General features: G+C 39.5%; 1 protein-coding gene across 3 annotated transcripts in view; it reads left to right on the forward strand.

The window, feature by feature from the left end:
* ACVR1 (activin A receptor type 1) overlaps positions 1-20588 on the forward strand; it is a 143190-nt gene that overhangs the window by 111987 nt on the left and 10615 nt on the right. For all 3 annotated transcript variants that reach the window (XM_004449134.4, XM_058300891.1, XM_071216427.1), the window contains 2 exons: positions 3810-4085; positions 6845-7042. In XM_004449134.4, coding sequence (XP_004449191.1) covers positions 3810-4085; positions 6845-7042 — 474 coding nt within the window. The remainder of the gene's footprint in view (positions 1-3809; positions 4086-6844; positions 7043-20588) is intronic.

Consider the following 20588-nt stretch of genomic DNA (forward strand, 5'->3'; position numbering starts at 1 on the left):
CTTGCGCGAATCTGCACTGTGCATGGGCCGGCTCCATATGGGTCAGGAGGCCCTGGGTTTGAACCTTAGACCTCCCATGTGGTAGGCATACGCCCTATCTGTTAGGCCAAATCCACTTCCTTCCACTGTTTTTGCATTCAATCCCACTGCTAAGCTCAGTACCCTGCACATGCTAGGTGCTTAGTGAATATTTGTGAGATTGGATTTAATCACATGGGAAACTTGAAAGTTACTTTTGCATTGTGCATGTGACGTAATTTAATGTTTCTTTAGTGTGCTCACATCGGGCATTTCTTATTACCTAATGAATTGTGGAAATTGAGAAATTCATGAGATCTTTCTGTCTTATTATAATCATTGCCATATGGATCGATCTTACCCTGTTGTCCTTTTAGTTGAGAAAGATGAGAGAAATGCACAACCTTTTTTGTTTAAATTTCTTTTCCTGTACTGCCGATTTTTTGGTTGTAGAGACTTAAGGTTTTCTGTGATCATTTTCTTTTCTTAAAATCACAAGAGCATATTGTGTTTTGAATATCAGATCATGAATTCCCCTCCCCCTTGAGGTTTGCTAAGTATAGCCCCCTCCAAAATACATAATTAAACTATATATATAAAACTCTGGGCCCCCGTGTTTTCCCTCTAATTAAACCTGTAAAACACTATCTTTCAAATGAGCTAGTTTGAATTTCAACTCTTCCTTCTGCTATGTCTGGTGTAGAAGTCAACAGAGAAGTCAGTGATGGGAGTTTGTCATGTGGTGGCAGAAACAGTCTTCTGGGAGTTTGAGAAACTGATTTCTACTCTCAGCACCATCAGAGGCACAATGTATGACTTTGGACCAAAGTTGTACTTCCTGAGCATTCTTTTCTCCGTCACAGAAACCAGGGAGTGTGAGTTAATACGAGAATTCCACTCTAAAGTCTTGTTTTATAATCTCAGAAGGTATTGCCTCACCAGTCATTCTCAATTTCTCAAGACTAATTGGAAGTAAAGGAGAGTACAAGAAACTAAATTACAAAATTGTGATTTTAATTGCACCCTGGGCTATTTAAAAATAAAATAATAGCCCACTATTTTTGAACATTTACATGTGTTAGGCATCATATTAAGCACTTTACATGTACTTTTTTATTCTCCCAATAACGCTGTGAGATCATGTTGATGCTATCCTGACATAAGCAAAATAAGTCACTGAGATTTTCAGTGACTTGCCCAAGATCACCCTGCTTAGAGGATGGTTGAGCCAGTGTGTGAACCTAGGAGCACTACTAGCTCTCTAGACCTCTGTGCCCTTCTGTGCAGGGGCCTCACCTTTCAGCTATCAAAGCTGACAAGTGCCGGGTTCCTGGGAAAGTCACCAGTGGAAGGCTCACAAGGGCCAGTGACCACATACTTTAGATTTGGGGTTTCATTTTAGCTCTTGAAGAGCCTAGGAGGGTGGCTTTGACTTAAGTAAGAGGTTTCCTCCCTAAGCTAATAAGAGGTTTCCTCCCTAAACACTTTTCTCCCCCTTTTATGAATACTGAGCCTGAGTTCCAACTTATAGCACCTGTTCATTTCACATTAACAGCAGAGTGCCTTGACTCAAATCCCCCATAAAAGTGCTATAACACTTTGAGGCTAGTGCATTTATGTAATTCACATTTGAGAGATGAACAGGTAAAAAAAAATTGTGCTTATTTAGAGGTTATTTTTCCTCAAGGTCTAATTATCAGTACAGACCGATCTTTCTCTGAGACCTAGGGGATTTAGAGAAGGTGAGAGAATAACCATTAATTTGTTATTTATTTATTTATTTTATTTAATCAGAGGCTGCTCACCCTTAGTGGGGAAAAATCAGTAGAGGACATGCAGATATATGAGTTCTTCAGTTTGTTTTGAACGTTGCTTTTATAGTTTGGGGTATTTTTGAGATTAAAGATTATTGTCATTTGGTTTGAAACTTATAAAGCAGGAACATTTTTTCAAATAACTATAGCTAATAAGAATAATACCTAAATGCACATTTTTTATTCATCTTATACCAGCAAAAGGCTCTTGGAGAAACAGTGAAGGGATGACAAAGGTAGACTGGAAAGCAGGAAAGGAGGGGACTCTGACAGGAGCTGGCCATGGAAACAGGCCCAAAGGAAGGGGGCGAAAGAGGCAGAGGGCAAGGTGCTAAAGTGTTTGCTATTCAGTTTGATTTGCAGATGTCTGGGAGGTACAAATGTCAAAATGCCTCTCTCTGAGTAGAAGTCAGCTTGTTTGGGAGCAGTGTGGTGTAGTGGGTAAGAGCACAGGTACTAGAGCCAACTGGCACCACTACTCACCTCATCTTACAGTGGTGTATTCTACTTATTTATATGGCTGCAGAGTGCTTAGAACTGTACCTAACACAAAGATAGTACTCAATAATTATTAGCCACTGCTCTTGTTATTGTTGGCATTGATGGTGATCAAATAGATGACTTTTCTTTGCTTTGAGGGCCTTTCTGGGCAATATTTGGTGTTTCAGAACACCTGGCACCAAACTTCAAGTTGGTAGAAATCTTACTAGCTCTGTAGTCTTCGGCCAGTCACTTAACATCTCCCAGCTGCAAATTTATTATCTGTAAAATGTGTAGATGTCTAATTACTGTTAGAAACAGTAGGTATCTACCGTTACAAAAAATCTCATGAGGAAATATATGTGAAAGTGACAAATTTTATGTGACGGATTAGGTAAGTAAGTATAAGGCGCTTTTTTTTGCTTCCTTTTATCTGACTCTTTCATAAGTCTTCTAATTCTTCCCCAAGCCATCTCTTTGTCTTTTTTTTTTTTTTTAATTTGCTGTTCTATTAATAATACCCAAATGACATTGTCCATCATGGTTCACATAGAAGAACAAAGCGAAGTGGTACCTCTGTAGCAGAAAAGACAAGCATACATTTCACAATCTATTTGATAGGCTAGGCAGTGCCACTGACTTCAGTGTGCTCAAACTCCCTTTCAGAATGTCTAGGAAGATCTCGTCTTATCTCTTTATTCTCTTCTGGCAGCATCTCATTTCTCTTCAAGACTAGTTCAGATGTCATTTCTTAGTGGAGGCCTGTTGGAACATCTAAGGTGAATTATTATAATTCCCTACTCTGGGCTCTTGCTGCCCTTTGCAGGTAGCATTGTTATACCACTTTTCACGTTATATTGTAATATTTTTCGTTTTTGTATCTGTCTTGTTTTGTAGCTGATACCATCTTGGTTGTGGTTTTGTTTTGTTTTGTTTTGTGTGAGGCGACAGAAAGCGTAATAGGAACTCATTAATTTGATTGGTTCCTTCCTCTTATTTGATGAATCAGCAATTTCATCTAGAGTCACCCTTTGTTTTACATCTGAGCAGGCATAGACTAAAGAGCCTAAATGAATTGTCTAATATTACATAGCAGATTACAGGCAGAGACAGGGCCACAATTCAGGACTTGAGGGTCTGAGTCTGTGCTCTTTTTGGGTAGTTGTTAATGATCTGTGCTTAGAATGTCAACACAATGAAGAGCTGGACCCTGTAAAGATGATATTTCTGTCTGAATCCTAATGCAATATGAAATATATTTTAAAATTACCACTTGTATGGAAGCGAATATGAAATTTCCATATTCATAAGCAGTGACTTTTTAAGGAATAAATCCTATTTTTCTCTGCTGGTGCTTCTGTAAAACTCTGTTTCTGGCAGTTGGTTAATTTACTTATTTTCTGTTATAGATGATGCCTACTGTATAGGTCACTATTTCTAGGTACTAAAAGTTATAATATGGGATTCTCATGTTTATTTTGTTCTTGTTCTCTCCAGGTTTCATTGCTTCAGACATGACATCAAGGCACTCCAGTACCCAGTTGTGGTTAATTACACATTATCATGAAATGGGATCCTTGTACGACTATCTTCAGCTTACTACTCTGGATACAGTTAGCTGCCTTCGAATAGTGCTATCCATAGCTAGTGGTCTTGCACATTTGCACATTGAGATATTTGGGACCCAAGGGAAAGCAGCCATTGCCCATCGAGATTTAAAGAGCAAAAACATCCTGGTTAAGAAGAATGGACAATGTTGCATAGCAGATTTGGGTAAAGTTTTAAAAATATGTTTTATCGTTTTTAACTTTCGTAGCCCTCCAGTGTTAAACCAGGCTGCATTCTTTTTTTCCCCCTCTTTTCGCAAAAGTTTGTTATAAAAATTTTCAAACATTCAGAAAAGTTGGAAGAACTTGACAGTGAAGAACTGTATATCCACTACTTAGAATCTACCATTAACATTTTACTGTTCCTAAGTTTTATCACATGTTTATTCATCCCCCATTCATCAATCCATCTTATTTTTTGATAATTTCAGAGTAGATAACAGACAAAAGAATGCTTCCTCCTCAAGATTTCAACTTGCAAAGCAATGTATCATTAGCTGAAGTTCATTATTTGTTTACTTTTTCTCTTTTCAGATAAATTTGACATGTCATGAAATACATGGACCTTAAGTATGCATTCTCTAAGTTTTGGCAAATGCTGTATAACCTGAGTCCCTATCCAGATAAAGATCTTCCCATTACCCTACAGCAGGGGTTCAAAACCTTTTTTGTTCCACAGACCCCTTTTCCAGTCAGGTGGAAACCATGGACCCTTTACTTAGTCCACACTGTACTGTTTATTATTTAATAAATATATCACACCCACACCAACATGTCCCCACAAGAATGTTTTTTTGAATTTCAGTTCAAGCTCACAAACCCCTTAAGAATCCCTGCCCGACAGAGTCACCTCATGCTTGCTCAGCTCTAGCCCCTGCCTACTCCGTCCTCAGATGCAGTCAATACAGTTGCATTCTTACTTCCCGAGGGTAGATCTGTGATTACGTGGAGTAGGTACACAATTGAATAACTTATGGAAAGTGTTTGTCATAAACATAGTTTCTGAAACTGTGCTTACAGGTTCTTCTGTAAGCAGGGCATAATTAGCAATTAAAAGAGAAGAAAATCTTCAAACTAATTTGACCTTTGCCCTGCTGGGAAATCTCATGTGCTGTTAGGGTAATGCTCAGTGTAGCTATAATTGCATTTTAAATAAGATTTATAGTGTTACTTTGTATAAAACCATTTTTATCCAAGACTCTGAGATTGTTTGCCAAAATATTGTGCTTAGAACCGAATGGTAATATTGGTTATTTATTTCAGTGAACCATTTAGAGTCCATACCCTACTCAATTAAAAATGGTTTATATATGTTATTCATAATATCATTGCAGTTACTGTTAGACTGATAAAGGTGTGGCCATCGTTAGCTTTAATAATGTAAATGACATTATTAAATGTAAATGTAAATGACAAAAATTAAATAAGTATTTATTTATTTTTAAATGCAAAGGATTTGACCTGTCAGGAAGATTTGTTTTCTTTGAAAGCTCAAGTGGGCTTCTCCATAAGGTGGGCTTGAGTGTTCTTGTAACATGATGAGCCAAGATAGAGCGAGCAGGAAACCATAATGCCTCTTCTGTCCTAATCTGGAAAGACAATTGATTACTTTCTATTCTATTTGATAGTCCAACCCACATTCAAGGGGAGGGGAACTGAGCTTCACCTTTTGTAGGGAGAACTTGCAAAGAGCTTGCAGACATATTTTAAAACCACCATAGTATCGTCACGTTCTATTTAAATTGTCTCTCTCTCTCTTTTTTAATGTTACATTCATTCAAAAAATATGTCCTTTCTTTATATTCCAGTATTTTGACACTTTGATTCTGGAAATGGTGGTGGGAATATGTAATTCAGGAAATGCTCAGAGTGGTCACAGAATCTCGAAATTGATTATAAAAATAAAAATAAGGGAAAGCAGAATCAGCCTTAATTTGTCAAATGCAGTCATCAATGTCTGTGCGAAGGCTGGACTAACATGTGCTGCCTCCCTGGCCTCATAGGGAGTCAGTGTCACATAAACTCAAAACCATGGAGAGAAAGCAGCATTCTCTATAGATGGCTTGAGTGATCCCTTAGGGATAATTGGTTGCCAGAGGTGTAAAGGAGCCACTTGTCCTAATTTGACACGTTTCACTGCATTGAGTGCTGTAGGAATAATTTTCAGTTGGTTTGCATATGCATCAGTAAGTAATTCTATTCTCAAATGAACCATGCCAGTGTCTGTCTATCCCCACTGGCCTGTGAGTAATGCCAGGTCTGTCTAATTGACTGAGAAATTCTGAAATGAGTCATGGTTTAAGAAAGTGCTTCAGAGCCATTTAACTTGAGAGTTGTGCTTTGAATTGAGGCCCAGTTTAATTCTGCCTATACCCGTGATTTTAGCAGTGGCCTGGGGGTCTGGCTGGCATGCTCACATGAGCAGCTCTTCCTTTTTTAAGGATGGGTACCTGTAGCTGCCTGCCCCTTATGTAGTGATATATTACCTTAAATTCTCTCACAGTGTTTGAAATTCGTTTGGAGACTAATGGGAGCTGTGGTAGAGCTTGAGAGCTTAATTTACTTCTTGTTAAGCCACTTTGAGACCCACATTTATTAGATGAGACTGTTTTTCTGGGGACTTCAAACACTGGCCTTAGAATGGTTTGGTACAGTGGTCTGCCATTTACCAAAAACTTTGTGTTTCTTAGAGCTCCCTGTGTTAACCTGAAAGAATCAGATTGTTCCTTATAACATTAGTCGTTTTTCCTGCTCTCACTTGAGAAGTCATCGCAAAGGGTATTCCCGAGATTATTTTGGGTATAAAGCAACAGTGACCATGGAAACCACAAGAGGGCACTTTAGGTTGGGGTTACTTTAAAACCTTCAGCAAACTCCTGTGAGAAAGGAACCTGAGCTGATGATGCTGTCTTGTCTTCTTCTTAGGCCTGGCAGTCATACATTCCCAGAGCACCAATCAGCTTGATGTGGGAAACAATCCCCGTGTGGGCACCAAGCGCTACATGGCCCCAGAAGTTCTAGATGAAACCATCCAGGTGGATTGTTTCGACTCTTACAAGAGGGTTGATATTTGGGCCTTCGGACTTGTCTTGTGGGAAGTGGCCAGGCGAATGGTGAGCAATGGTAGGTATCTGATCTAATATATTGTGATCCTCGTTTAAGTCCTCCGATTCTGGAACCTTTAAAAAGGCAAAAAGGAATATTTAGGTCCAGATTGTTTCTTGAATCATACTCGTCAAGTTATAGGCATTCATATTTGATCTACGGCTGTTAGGTATAATATAATAGCATTAAGTTTTAAATACACAAGAGGGAAATGATTGTTGAAAAAGAATATTTCTGAAAGAGACTTAGTTGTTCCTTGTTTTTTCTTTTGAATGCTCTGTATTTCATTCCTTCCTTCCCTCCATCCTCCTATTCTTCCCTTTTCCCCACCTCCCCTCTTCTTTTGCTCTTCTTACAAGGGAGGCTTAACTTGAAGAGAATGCTTGAGTAAATTGAAGAGGGAATTGCTATTTTAGATATTTTTACTAGTTAAAGAGAATGCCTGAAATTGTTTTAAGAAAGCAGAAGAGAATGCCATATATGTGATAAAGATTCGTTTTCAAAAGGTTCATTGCATTTTATCCTCCTGACCTGTGGGAATCCTGGAGGGGAAATATTACAGATGCAAAACCTGGAGTTGTTAATGTCTATACCCCATCCTGCCTCCGGCTGCCATTTTGTAAGGATTGAGATTCTTGGGACAATCGACATTTTCATGAATAATACATTCAGAGGTTAGGAGGTTCTGTGGGAAAAGTGGAATTGGGATAACAATATAGTTTTAGTGTGTGGAAGTGGGCAGTAATTAAAATTGGTTTGCTTTCATGGGTAGCAGTTTATTTTCCTAAAACAGCAGAGAATGTGTGTGTGTATAAGAGTGAACAAACAGACTAAGGGATCAAAGCAAGTGTTTCAAATTAATCATATAAACATGATTGTAACTTGACAACTCTGAAAAATGTATGCTTTTTTTTTTTTAAATTTTTATGGAGTCATGAACATTTTCTTGGTAATTGTTTCGCAACCTTTTGGAACCATGGACTTGCCGTTTGTGCCATTCAAGTGCCTTGAGAATTGTTTGCATCAGAGAGATTGTTTTACAGATTTATAAAGTTCTGAACTTTGACATTGCACATCAACTTCATTTCCCAACCCCTCCCACACCCAATAATTTTTGAGCTTTCTGGAACTGAAAATTGAATCCTAATTAATTTATCTCAACATACAGTTTGTAGAACACCTGGAGTCATGAGAAATCGTATGATGGGGAACTTGCCCCAAATGAAAGGAGGCTGACATTCCAGGGCCAGAACAGTAATATGTCTGGCTGTGGGTATGCAGGAGTGGAGCCAGGCAGGCCTGCGTGAGGAAAGCCGAACTTGGCGGAAACTTGGGTTTTGAGCTTTGTTAAGAACTCATGCTGCAAACCCACTCCCTGTATCATAGGCATAAACCCAAATGGTTTTTAAAGATCAACTGTGATTAACAGTAGTCAGTTGCACGTTAGAATCAAGAGTTTAAAATTAAGCTCAACAAAGTGTAATTTATTTGATGTCCTAATTTAATATTATTATTATTATTTTTTAAAGATTTATTTATTTATTTAATTCCCTTCCCCTCCCCCGGTTGTCTGTTCTCTGTGTCTATTTGCTGCATCTCGTTTCTTTGTCCGCTTCTGTTGTCATCAGCAGCACGGGAAGTGTGGGCGGCGCCATTCCTGGGCAGGCTGTACTTTATTTCGCGCTGGGCAGCTCTCCTTACAGGTGCACTCCTTGTGCGTGGGGCTCCCCTATACGGGGGCACCCCTGCATGGCGCGGCACTCCTTGTGCGCATCAGCACTGCGCATGGGCCAGCTCCACATGGGTCAAAGAGGCCCGGGATTTGAACCGTGGACCTCCCATGTGGTAGACGGACACCCTAACCACTGGGCCAAGTCCGTTTCCCAATATTATTATTTTTAATCACAAAGAGGGAAGGAGAACTTTTTGGCTATTTTTTAAAATTTGTCAATCTCCCCTTCATCATTTAGATACTTCGTAGATTCTAAAACGGTAAGGGTTGAGCTTCTGTTCTGTGATGTGGAATTTGCTGTGTAGGGGGAGATGAGGGTATCTCATATCTCATTTAAACCAGCTACTTTTCTTTAACAATGACTAATTTGATGTTTTCCTCTTCTGTCCCTCATTTCCCCTTCTCCCATGAACTTTCACATGCCTGTGTGTATACTACACATACACATAACCACAAATAAGCTTGCGAACCAATTTTAGTCATATTAATATTTTAATTACCTCCAAAACAGAAAAAATGAGTAGAAAGGAAAAATAGAAATTTCATTGACATTCCAACACTCATATTCCTTTCTACGTCCTAACAATGTATCCATATATATATTTTTTACTTAGTTGTAATCATAGAATAGATAAAACTATTAGCTTTTTCATTTGTGTGTTTTATGTTAGTCTCTGTTTGTGCATAAATGGCCACATGGTAATTTACCAGCTTATTAGTTGGTAAATTATTAGACATGCTTTTTCCTCCATCTGAGACTTATAAAGCACATCTTCGTGCATAGAATTTTTTCATTTGAGGAATTATTTAAATATATAAATATTATTAGAGACGTTGTAGATTACAGAAAAATCATGCATAAAATAAAGAGTTCTGATATACCACCCTTAATAGTGCCTTGCATTAGTGTGTTTGTTGCGATTCATGAGTGAACATTTTAATAATTCTAATAACTATAGTCAATCATTTACAATAGGGTTCACTTTTTGTTGTACAATCTTATGTTTGTTTTTAAATTTTTATTCTAGTAACACATACACAACCTAAAATTTCCCTTTTAAACTTTCAAATATATAATCCAGTGCTGTGTAATGCATTCATGATATTGTGCTACCATCACTACCATCTGGACCAAAACTTTTCAATCAACCCAAATAGAAACTCTTTGTTAGAAAGTTTTTGATCACTGATTTAATCTCTTTACTAGTGATTGATTTGTTGGTATCTTTTATTTCGTCTTGAATCAGTACAGGTAGTTTGTATGTTTATAGGAATTTGTCCATTTCAGCTAGGTTATCTAATTTGTTGACATACAGTTATTCTTAGTATCCTTTGATAGTTCTTTTTATTTATATGGGGTCAGTTTAAATATTCCTCTTTTCATTTCTGATTGTAGCTATTTGTGTCCTTTCTCTTTTTTCCTTTGTCAGTCTAGCCAAAGATTTGTCAATTTTATTGATCTTTCTAAAGAACCAAATTTTGGTTTTTTCTTTCTATTGTTTTTTTGTTTTTGTTTTTTTAATTTTTAATTTTTTTATTTATTTCTCTCCCCTTCCCCCCCGTAGTTGTCTGCTCTCTGTGTCCATTCGCTGTATGTTCTTCCATGACTGCTTATATCCTTATCAGTGGCACTAGGAATCTGTTTCTTTTTTGTTGTGTTATCTTGTTGTATCAGCTCTCTGTATGTGCAGTGCCATTCCTGGGCAGGCTGCACTTTCTTTCGCACTGGACGTCTCTCCTTACGGGGTGCACTCCTTGTGCGTGGGGCTCCCCTACGTGGGGGACACCCCTGTGTGGCACGGCACTCCTTGCGTGCATCAGCACTGTGCATGGGCCAGCTCCACATGGGTCAAGAAGGCCTGGGGTTTGAACCTCGGACCTCCCGTGTGGTAGGCGGATGCCCTATCCATTGGGCCAAGTCTGCTTCCTTGTTTGTTTTTTATTCCCTGTTTCATTGATCTCCACTCTCATCTTGTTGTTTTCTTTTTTCTGCTGAATTTGGGCTTAGTTTGTTCTTATTTTTCTAGATCTTCTAGTTTTGAGATAAGGTCTCTGATTTGGGATCTTTCTTCCTTTTTTCATGTAAGCATTTAGAGCTCCATATTTCCTTCTCAGAACTGCCTTTACTGCATCCCATGAGTTTTGGTATGTTGTGTTTTCATTTTCATTTGCCTCAATATATTTCCTAATTTCCCTTGTGATTTCTTCTTTGACCCATTGGTTGTTTAAAAGTACATTGGTTAAATTCTACATGTTTGTGAATTTACAATTTCTACCTCTGTTACTGATTTCTAGCTTCATTCCATTGTGGTTGGAGATGATAAACATGGTATAATTTTTAAATTCTTGAATTTATTTTGACTTGTTTTGTGACCTAACATATAGTCTGTCCTGGAGAATGATTCATGCACTTTAGAGAAGAATCTGTATTTACTGCTGTTGGGTGAAATGTTCTTTATATGTCTGTTAGGTCTAGCTGTTTTAGACTGTTGTTCAAATCTTCTGTTTCCTTTTTGATCTTCTATCTACATGTTCTATTCATTATTATTATTATTCTTTTGCCTGATATTAACATCTTGTAACATTAATGTACATAACATTTGTTCAGTGTCAAAGAAAAAAGTCTAATATATGCAGTATTACCCATATTCATATTTCATGAGGTTTTACCATGCTATTTAGTCTTGTTACATTTTTCAGCTTTCTTTTTAGTAATGTACATGACCTTTAGACTTTGCCTTTCAACCACTATACCTTTATAATAGCACTGTTAGTTACAAATATCTATCCATTATTGAAAATGGTTTTTGAAAATCCAGTATTAATGTAGAATCTCTGATTCTTCCTTCAAATCTTTCAATATTTGCTTACTGTGTTTTGGGGGCTTGCTGGTAAGTGCATGTATATAATGGTTAACATCTTGTTGAATTGACCCCTTTATTGGTATATAAAGACCCTCTTTGTCCCAATGGTATTTGACTCAAAGTGTGTTTTATCTGATATTAGTACAGCTACTCCAGATCTCTTTTGGTTATTACTTGCATAGTATTTTTCCCCATCCTTTCACTTTCAACCATCTTCTATATTTGAATTTAACGTAAATTTCTTCTAAATAGCATATAGTTGGGTTATACTTTTTTTAACCATTCTATCTCTGCCTTATGACTGGAGAGTTTATTCCATTTATATTTAAAGTAACTGCTGATAGTGTGATACTTCCTTTTGCCATTGTGCTATTTTGTCTTTGTATGTCTTACATTTTTTTTATTTTTTAATTTCTCCATTAATGCCTTCTTCCATTTTTTTTAATATTGTACCATTTTGAGGCCCTCATTTCTTTATTTTGTGTGTGTGTGTATGTTGCATTGGTTGTGATCCTATTTGTTCCAGTTGTTGGTCTTTCTTTTTTAAAGGAGGTACTGGGGGGAAGCAGACTTGGCCCAATGGATAGGGTGTCTGCCTATCACATGGGAGGTCTGCGGATCAAACCCCGGGCCTCCTTGACCTGTGTGGAGCTGGCCCATGCACAGCGCTGATGTGCACAAGGAGTGCCGTGCCACACAGAGGTGTCTCCCGCATAGAGTAGCCCCACGTGCAAGGAGTGCACACTGTAAAGGACAGCTGCCCAGCATGAAAGAAAGTGCAGCCTGCCCAAGAATGGTACTGCACACACGGAGAGCTGACACAACAAGATGACTCAACAAAAAGAAACACGGATTCCTGGTGCCGCTGATAAGGATAGAAGTGGCCACAGAAGAACACACAGTGAATGGACACAGAGAGCAGACAACTGGGGGGGGGGGGGAATTAAATAAAAAAATAAATACTTAAAAAAAAATAAAGGAGGTACTGGGTGTTGAACCTAGGATCTCTTATTTACAAAGCAGGTGCTCAACCATTGAACTATACCTGCTCCCCTTATTTCTTTCTGAAGATATTTTTCATATATTTTCTTTGTGGTTATTACCATTGGGTTAAAATACAACATCTTAAATCTGTAACAGTCATATTTGATTTAATAACAGTTCATCTTCAATAGCATACACATACACTATTCCTGTACCCTTCCATTTCCCCACCTTATTCTTTGTACTTGTACAAATTTCTTTGTACGTTGTATGTCCAAAACCAGGGATTTGTCATTAGTTTTTATGCATTTGCATTTTAGTACCTGTAGGAAGTAAGAAGTGGAGTTACATACCAAGAAATATAGTAGTACTGACATTTATTATTATCCAAATGGTTATGTTTGCTTAAGTCTTTATTTCTTTATGCTTCTTTTTTTTTTTTAAAGATTTATTTATTTACTTAATTCACCTCCCTCCCCCGGTTGTCTGTTCTCTGTGTCTATTTGCTGCGTCTTGTTTCTTTGTCTGCTTCTATTGTCGTCAGTGGCACAGGAAGTATGGGCGGCACCATTCCTGGGCAGGCTGCGCTCTCTTTCGCACTGGGCGGCTCTCCTTACGGGGCGCACTCCTTGCGCGTGGGGCTCTCCTACGCGGGGGACACCCCTGTGTGGCAGGGTACTCCTGGCGCGCATCAGCACTGCACATGGGCCAGCTCCACACGGGTCAAGGAGGCCCGGGGTTTGAACCGTGGACCTCCCATGTGGTAGATGGATGCCCTAACCACTGGGCCAAGTCCGTTTCCCTCTTTATACTGCTTTGAACCACTGTCCAGTGTTCTTTCCTTTCAGTCTGAAGAATTCCCTTTATAGCAGGGCAGGCCTAGTAGTAATGAACTCCCTTTTGTTTATCTGAGAATGTCTTAATCTCTCCCTCATTTTTGAAAGAAAATTAGCCGGATTTAATCTTGATTCGTGTTTGTCCTCTTTCAGCCCTTACCTTCTTGCCTCCATAGTTTCTGATACGATATTGGCACTTAATCTTATTGGGACTCCCTTGTTCATAACTTGTTGCTGTTCATTTGCAACTTCCAGAATTCTTTCCTTGTCCTTGGCTTTGGACAATTTGATTACTATGTGTCTGAGTGTGATTTTCTTTGAGTTTATCCTGTTTGGTCTTCATTGGGCTTCTTCAATATGCATATTCATTTCTTTCATTAATTTGGGAAGTTTATTTGCCATTATTTCTTTTAATATTTCTTCTCTCCCTTTCCTCCTCTTCTGGGACTCTCATAATGTGTATATTGGTACTGTTGGTGGTGTCCCACAGGTCTCTTAGTTTCTGTTCCTTTTTTTTTCCCCTTTCTTTCTATTTTTTGCTGCTCAGCTTAATCATTTCAACTGTCTTGTCTACGATGAGATCACTGATTCTTTCTTCTGCCATTCCACTCTGCTGCTGAAACCATCTAGGGAATTTTTCATTTCAGTTATTGTGTTCTTCATCTTCAGTATTTCTCTGGAAAGATTTCTATACTGTTCATTTTTCCTTCATACCTTATAGTTTCTTTCTCTGTGTTTTCCTTTATCTCACTGAACATATTAACGATGCTTATTTTAAAGTCTCTGGCAATTCCAAAGTCTAGTCCTCTTTGTTGATCTTGTTCCTTTGGCTGCAATATCATTTACTCTTTATTTGTCTTGTAATCTTTTGTTGCATAGTATCCATTTTAATATTTTAAAGTATTAACTCTGTGATTTTGTCCTTGCACTGTCCGTCCCTTAAATTTGTATCCTGCTAGTGATTTGATAGAGATTTTCTTGAAGGTCAGGAGCTAATCAAAACAAATCAAGGCAAAAAAGCACCTTTCACTGTTTTTGCAAATTGGTTCTGCTTTGTCTGGTTGTTTCCTTCAGAGGTTAACCTGAAGCAAATGGGAAAATACAAGGTCTTCTCTGTCTTATCTGATCCTGCATGGAGCCAGAGCTGGGAGACTGCTGCTTCTTCTGGGCTTGTGCTTGCTAGAGGCCTTTGGGATTCCCTGTTTACAATTTACAGGAGTTTTAGTGAATCCCTTCTCTAATCCCTTTGAAACAGACCTCCTTCCTCTCCTGGATGCTCTCTTGAGTGACCTATTGCAGGTAGTCCTTTACTTCAGTCCAGTTCAATTTAAACTTTTTAAAAAAATTTCTCTCCCCTTCCCCCCCACCCTGCCAGTTGTCTGCTCTCTGTGTCCATTCGCTGTGTGTTCTTCTGTGACCGCTTCTATCCTTATCAGCAGCACCGGGAATCTGTGTTTCTTTTTGTTGCATCATCTTGCTGCATCAGCTCTCTGTGTGTGCGGCGCCATTCTTGGGCAGGCTGCACTTTCTTTCGCACTGGGCAGCCCTCCTTTCGGGGCGCACTCCTTGTGCATGGGGCTCCCCTACACGGGGGACACCCCTGTGTGGCACGGCACTCCTTGTGCACATCAGCACTGAGCATGGGCCAGCTCTGCAAGGGTCAAGAAGGCCGAGGGTTTGAACTGCGAACCTCCCATGTGGTAGGCAGACGCCCTATCCATTGGGCCAAGTTTGCTTCCCTCAATTTAAAATTGTTTCCACACTATTCCACTTGTCTGCAACTGGCGTCTCTCCTCAGGACAAACCCTGGGAAGGCAAGCCCCAGGCGTAATTCTGGCTCAGTCTCTCAGACTGCTACCCTATATATTGACGCTGACATACCTGCATCCCACTGTGCACACAGGGGCCACCCTGCCTCCTCTGGAGCCGTTCCTGGGAGCCACACTGAGAGCACAAGCCAGCTCCACCCTCTGTTGGGAAAGGTTGTGGGAAGGGCCAGCAAGGGCACCTGGGACTTCTTCTATGGCTTTTGAAGCCATAATTCAGCACTTGCCTGGTTGATGTAGCCGTTTAACTGTTTTCCATAGTTTTGGGGAAGGTTATTTCTTTAAGATTCCTCTGCTGTCTTTACCAGAGGGGTGCTGGAACAATGGCCACCCTCAGAATCGGCCCCAGAGATCTGAAGTAACTGGTCAAAGTTAGAGATCTTCATCAGACCATACACCCCTGGAATGTGGAGCATGTCTTTATGTCTTTATGTCCCAGCCTGGTACCAACAAGCTGTTCTAGAAGCCTGAACTCCATTACCCACTGTTGTCTGCCATGAGCCTGGGGGAAAGGGAATGGTAGCTGTTGCAGGGAAGGTGAAACTCATTGGTATTTATCACAATTTACCACCTCTTCCTCCCATTGCTCTCTGGATGCTGCACAGTATTCCCCTAGACTCTGGAGTTTCAAAGTAGTTGACTCAGATCGTTTCTGCTGGTTCAGTAGTTGTTTTGGTGGACGGACTGATTCCTGGGGCTTCCTACTCTGCCATGTTCCCACAGTCCTTTCCACTGTGGAATTTGGGGAATTAAAATTCTTAATCTGAAAAGAAGTAGGCTTAGTAGGTCAAAGAGTGGCTGTTTTTATGACTCGAAACATATTGCCAAATTGCTTTCCATAAGAGTTGTACTAATTTACAATATCCCCTCACCCAAGAGTGTGATGTACCTATTTACTTTCTTAACATCTTTAGGAAATGTCATTAAAAGAACATATATGTTCGAAAGGATTGCATATAAAATGAGCCTCACTTAAATATATGAACATCTTATATTAAGAAGGTCATTATAATTATGCATCCTTTGAGTTTCAGAATCCATTATAAAAATTGATGACCAGATAGTTCTCTTGGAACAATATGATCCTCAAGTGAACCATGAGCATAAAAATAGTACATTTTGTATTTTTATTGGCATTTTACCTTTATTTGCTACTAATAATAAACCTCCTGCTGTTTCTATACAGGAAAGCGTATAAAAGTCCAATTACTATCTGAAAATTTCTCAGTAGTGTGTTTTGGGTTTCACTTTTTGAATTTGGTTTGACACTAAATTTGGAATTGGTAAGAAAGAAAATGATTTCCTATTCTCTAAATGTAGGGGTTTGCTATCAATGATTCTTAGACTTGGGCTTGTGTCAGGATGACCTAGAAGGGCTTGTTAAAACACATATTGCTTCTGCCCCCCCAAGAGTTTCTGATTTAGTAGGTCTAGGTGGGGCAGAGAATTTCCCTTTCTAACAGGTTCTCAGTGATGCCCATGCTGCTGGATCATTCCCCCGAAATTCTTGAGATCCCGTGTTCGGTATAATAAGTTAAATCATTCTCATCCAAGCTGGGAAATAGAAACTGTCCTAGGATGCAGGCAGAGCTGACCAAGTAGGCTGCTCATGCCATTGTGTTCTGATGCTTCCAGTGAAATTTCCTCTTTCTTCCAAGCCTCACAGGGGTCTGTTTATCCTTTAGGAGTGTGTATCTGGGCCCTGGCTTTTCTTTGTAGATTTTCACTACTTCTTTGCCTATTTTCTTTGTTTTTCTTTTCCCTCTCTGGTTCTGCAGACACTTTCAGTTCTGATGCTTTACTTCAATATGATGTAAGGAAAAGACTCTTGACAGGGTTCTGTAGATAAATGGGTACATCAGAAATGTAGACTTGTGGTATTTAGCTATTCTATGGTCTGGTCCAAAGCCTTCAGTAGCCCCTCCAAGCATTCCTGCTCACGCTCCCTTTAGTATTCTAGGTGCTGAGGCCTGAGGTCTTCTGACCCTCAGCCTTTGATGCTAGGGCTTGTTTGCATTTCTGCCTGCAGAAACTCCATAGTTTTGTAATTGTCTGCTTATAGATTCAAAAGCTAGGTAAAATAATCTTTGCTGTTCATCCTGCAAAGAACCTTGACTTATGGTATCATCCATTCAGTGTGAATCTCTGTTACCTTCTCCTGGAGCTCACAGTCTACTCTGGTATATTGAAAAACAAACATAAAGTTTCCATTTGTATTTTAATATTATATAAATTTGCCAGTTATGTGATAGGTACACTTCTATTACTATTAGCCCAGTTATTCTTTTTTTTTTTTAAATTCAAAATACCCCTTATTTGCTTTTTTCAGAAGTTGTTTTTTCTTTTTCATTACAGAAGTTTGGATTTACAGAACAGTCATGCACATGTGTGGAATTCCCATACAGCACCCCTTTACCAACACACTACAACACTGCGGAAAATTTGATACATATTATGAGATAACATTATCAGACTGTTACCATTAACTATGGTCCATAGCACACATTTGGCATTTTTTTTCCATACCCCCCCATTATTATTTTTATTATTTTATTTTAATTTTTTATTATATTTTTTTAAAGATAAATAGATCATATAGAACATTACATTAAGAAACATAAGAAGCTCCCATATACCCCACTCCCCACCTCCCCACACCTGCTCCTCCCATAACAATATCCCCTTTCATCAGTAAGACACATTCATTGCATTTGGTGAAAGTACCCTGGAGCACTGCCACACTGTATGGACCGTAGTTTACATTGTAGTTCACACTCTCCCTCAGTCCATCCAGTGGGTTATGGCAGGGAAAAAAATGTCCCGCATCTGTCCCTGCAATATTATTTAAGACAACTCCAAGTCCTAAAAATGCCCCGTATGATACCTTTTCCTCCCTTTCCCTGCTGTTTGCAAGTCCCGTTAGCCCAGTTTTTCTTAAAAGTACCCAGAGATAGTAAATTTGGTACTAAGGTTCCCACCAGAATACACACCAGAATTTTTGAAAAGCCAGTATACCCAGTTGTAGAGGTGTGGCAATTTGAAATTATTTTATGAATCCCAAAAAGGAAAAGCTTATGTTTGTGAACATGTGGGTGTATGACCTTTTCATTGGACTACATCTGTGAGCCGTGAGCCAGCTTGGGTCTCTGCCCTCTTGCTGGGTCTGATAAAAACAGACACAGATAAAGGAAGCTGCCATACTTGATGTGACCATGTGAGACAAAGGATAACAGTTTGATCCAAAGTTGAGTTGCAAGGAGAGAAGCCTCTGAGAGACTCAAATTGCTGAGGCCCAAGGACAGATGAGCCATATGCCTGACAGCTTACAGCTGAACTGGAAGAAAGAAGAGTCCCCAAGACTGAGAAAGAAGGGCTGGTAAGACACAAGCCCTATGCCAGGTTTGCCTACAGCTGCAAAAAGGTAGAGACCTCACCAGAGATTGGTGGCCATCTTTCTTCACCATGTGGCAGCTGACTTTGATGAGAAAACACCTCTTATGGTGCCTTGAGTTGGGACTTTTCATGGCTTTGGAACTGTAAACTTTTATCCCAAATAAACCCCTTTTATAAAAGCCAACACATTTCTGGTACTTTGCATTGGCAGCCCTTTGCCAAACTAAAACAACAGGCAAACACATTTAGAATTAGAACAAGTATGTTCCTTTATTGTGTTTGGTTGTCACTCACCCTTATTGTGCTGTGCTCCTGTCGTCCCTTGCATAGTTCTCCTCAGTGCCATTGCATTTCACATTGAAGCAGGTACAAATGACACCTGCTGGAGCCATGCAGTGCTTCTCCTGAGACACTGGGAAGCTGTGAAATTTGGGTAAAATTCCAAGCCCTGGGGCCATCCTCTCTGACTCCATCACTTTATCAGTTTCATCACCCACAATATAGTGATAATGGTAGTATCTACTTTAAAGGGTTATGATGATTGAATAAGAAAATATATGTAAAGCACCCAGTGCTTATGTGGCTTATAGTAAATACAGTGTAGCTGTAGGTATTGTTCCATTTCCACTAGAAATGTGTGTTGAAGGCCACTGATATCCACCCTTTTGGCACTTGTTTCACTCTCTTGTAGGCTATGGTTATTTTGTGATGGTATCAGTCTTAGAATATGGCAAAAACTATTTGTATCTCATTGAAAAATCCTTGCTTGGCTAAGCTGCAAGTCTTAAGGGGTGGGACCAGGAAACACTTGTTAGAATAAGCTTGTTTGGCACAAATACTTTGGAACAACCTCTTCCAATTAATCCTTGAGCTTGCCAGGGAACTGCATGTGCTTCTGTTCCTAAGCACAATGGGCTTGTGTATGGAAACCATGACAACTCCTATTTCTTTACAACTTAATATCCAGTGTGTTTCATGATTTCTGTTCCCTACTTTAATGTATATAGTGATTTGAATAAAGGAAAGAATTATATTAGGGAAATTTTTCACGTTAAAATAATTTCCTTCAGGGTTTTTTCCTTCTTTAAAAAAGTCTGGGTATATACCTACTTCTCAGTGTCTAGTGACAGGAATATGGAGATGGGTTGGGAAGGATTTTCCCCCGATTCCTGGAATTTTCACGACCCTATTTTAGAGGTACAAACCAGAATAGGGCAGACAAATGACTTTGCAACAAACTAACCTGAAACCAGCAGTAGTCTCTTTTCCTTGATATGCCTCTGAGAGCAGCCCTCTCCCATGACATGTATCCTTATATTAGCCCAGGGAGACAGCCCCCACATCCAGTAGAGTAATACACTGTTCTTCCCAGAGACCTCCATAGTTACCAAGTGCTTGTGACTCTTGTGGTGCTTCTCTAAGGTTTTAGGGCTATACAAGGTCTCTAATGTACCTTGTTTGTAGCTTAACTCAGAGAATAGCCTTGCATCTCTTCTAAGCCCTTTTCCCTCCTCCTCTGACAACTACCTATAAAATTAACAAATATGTTTAGTAGGGTGCAACTACACCGAAATCTATAGACCATTTGCTTTTGCTATGTTAAACTGATGAGAATGCCAGTAATAAAAATTAATTTTATAATTTTAACATGGGTGTATGAGAATACAGTCAGTCTTGATGTGTAAGGTGAATGGTTCCATAAGCCCCTGAATTGCAGGATGGGTAGAGGAGTGAGGGCCCAGCTGTGACACCATGTGCTTTTCCCAGCAGGGAACAGGGCTGTCCTTCCAACTCTGTTCCTGCTTTCAGAAAGGAGCACCCGCCATGGAATTGGGCAGGGCTTCCCAGGGAGTGTGCTTCTGTGGAGTCTCAGAAGTCCTTACATACTGAGTCTCTGAACTCTCTGGCAGCAAGGCAGGGCCAGGTGGG

Source organism: Dasypus novemcinctus, chromosome 7 (genome assembly GCF_030445035.2).
Source record: "Dasypus novemcinctus isolate mDasNov1 chromosome 7, mDasNov1.1.hap2, whole genome shotgun sequence".
Classification (NCBI taxonomy): Eukaryota; Metazoa; Chordata; class Mammalia; order Cingulata; family Dasypodidae; genus Dasypus; species Dasypus novemcinctus.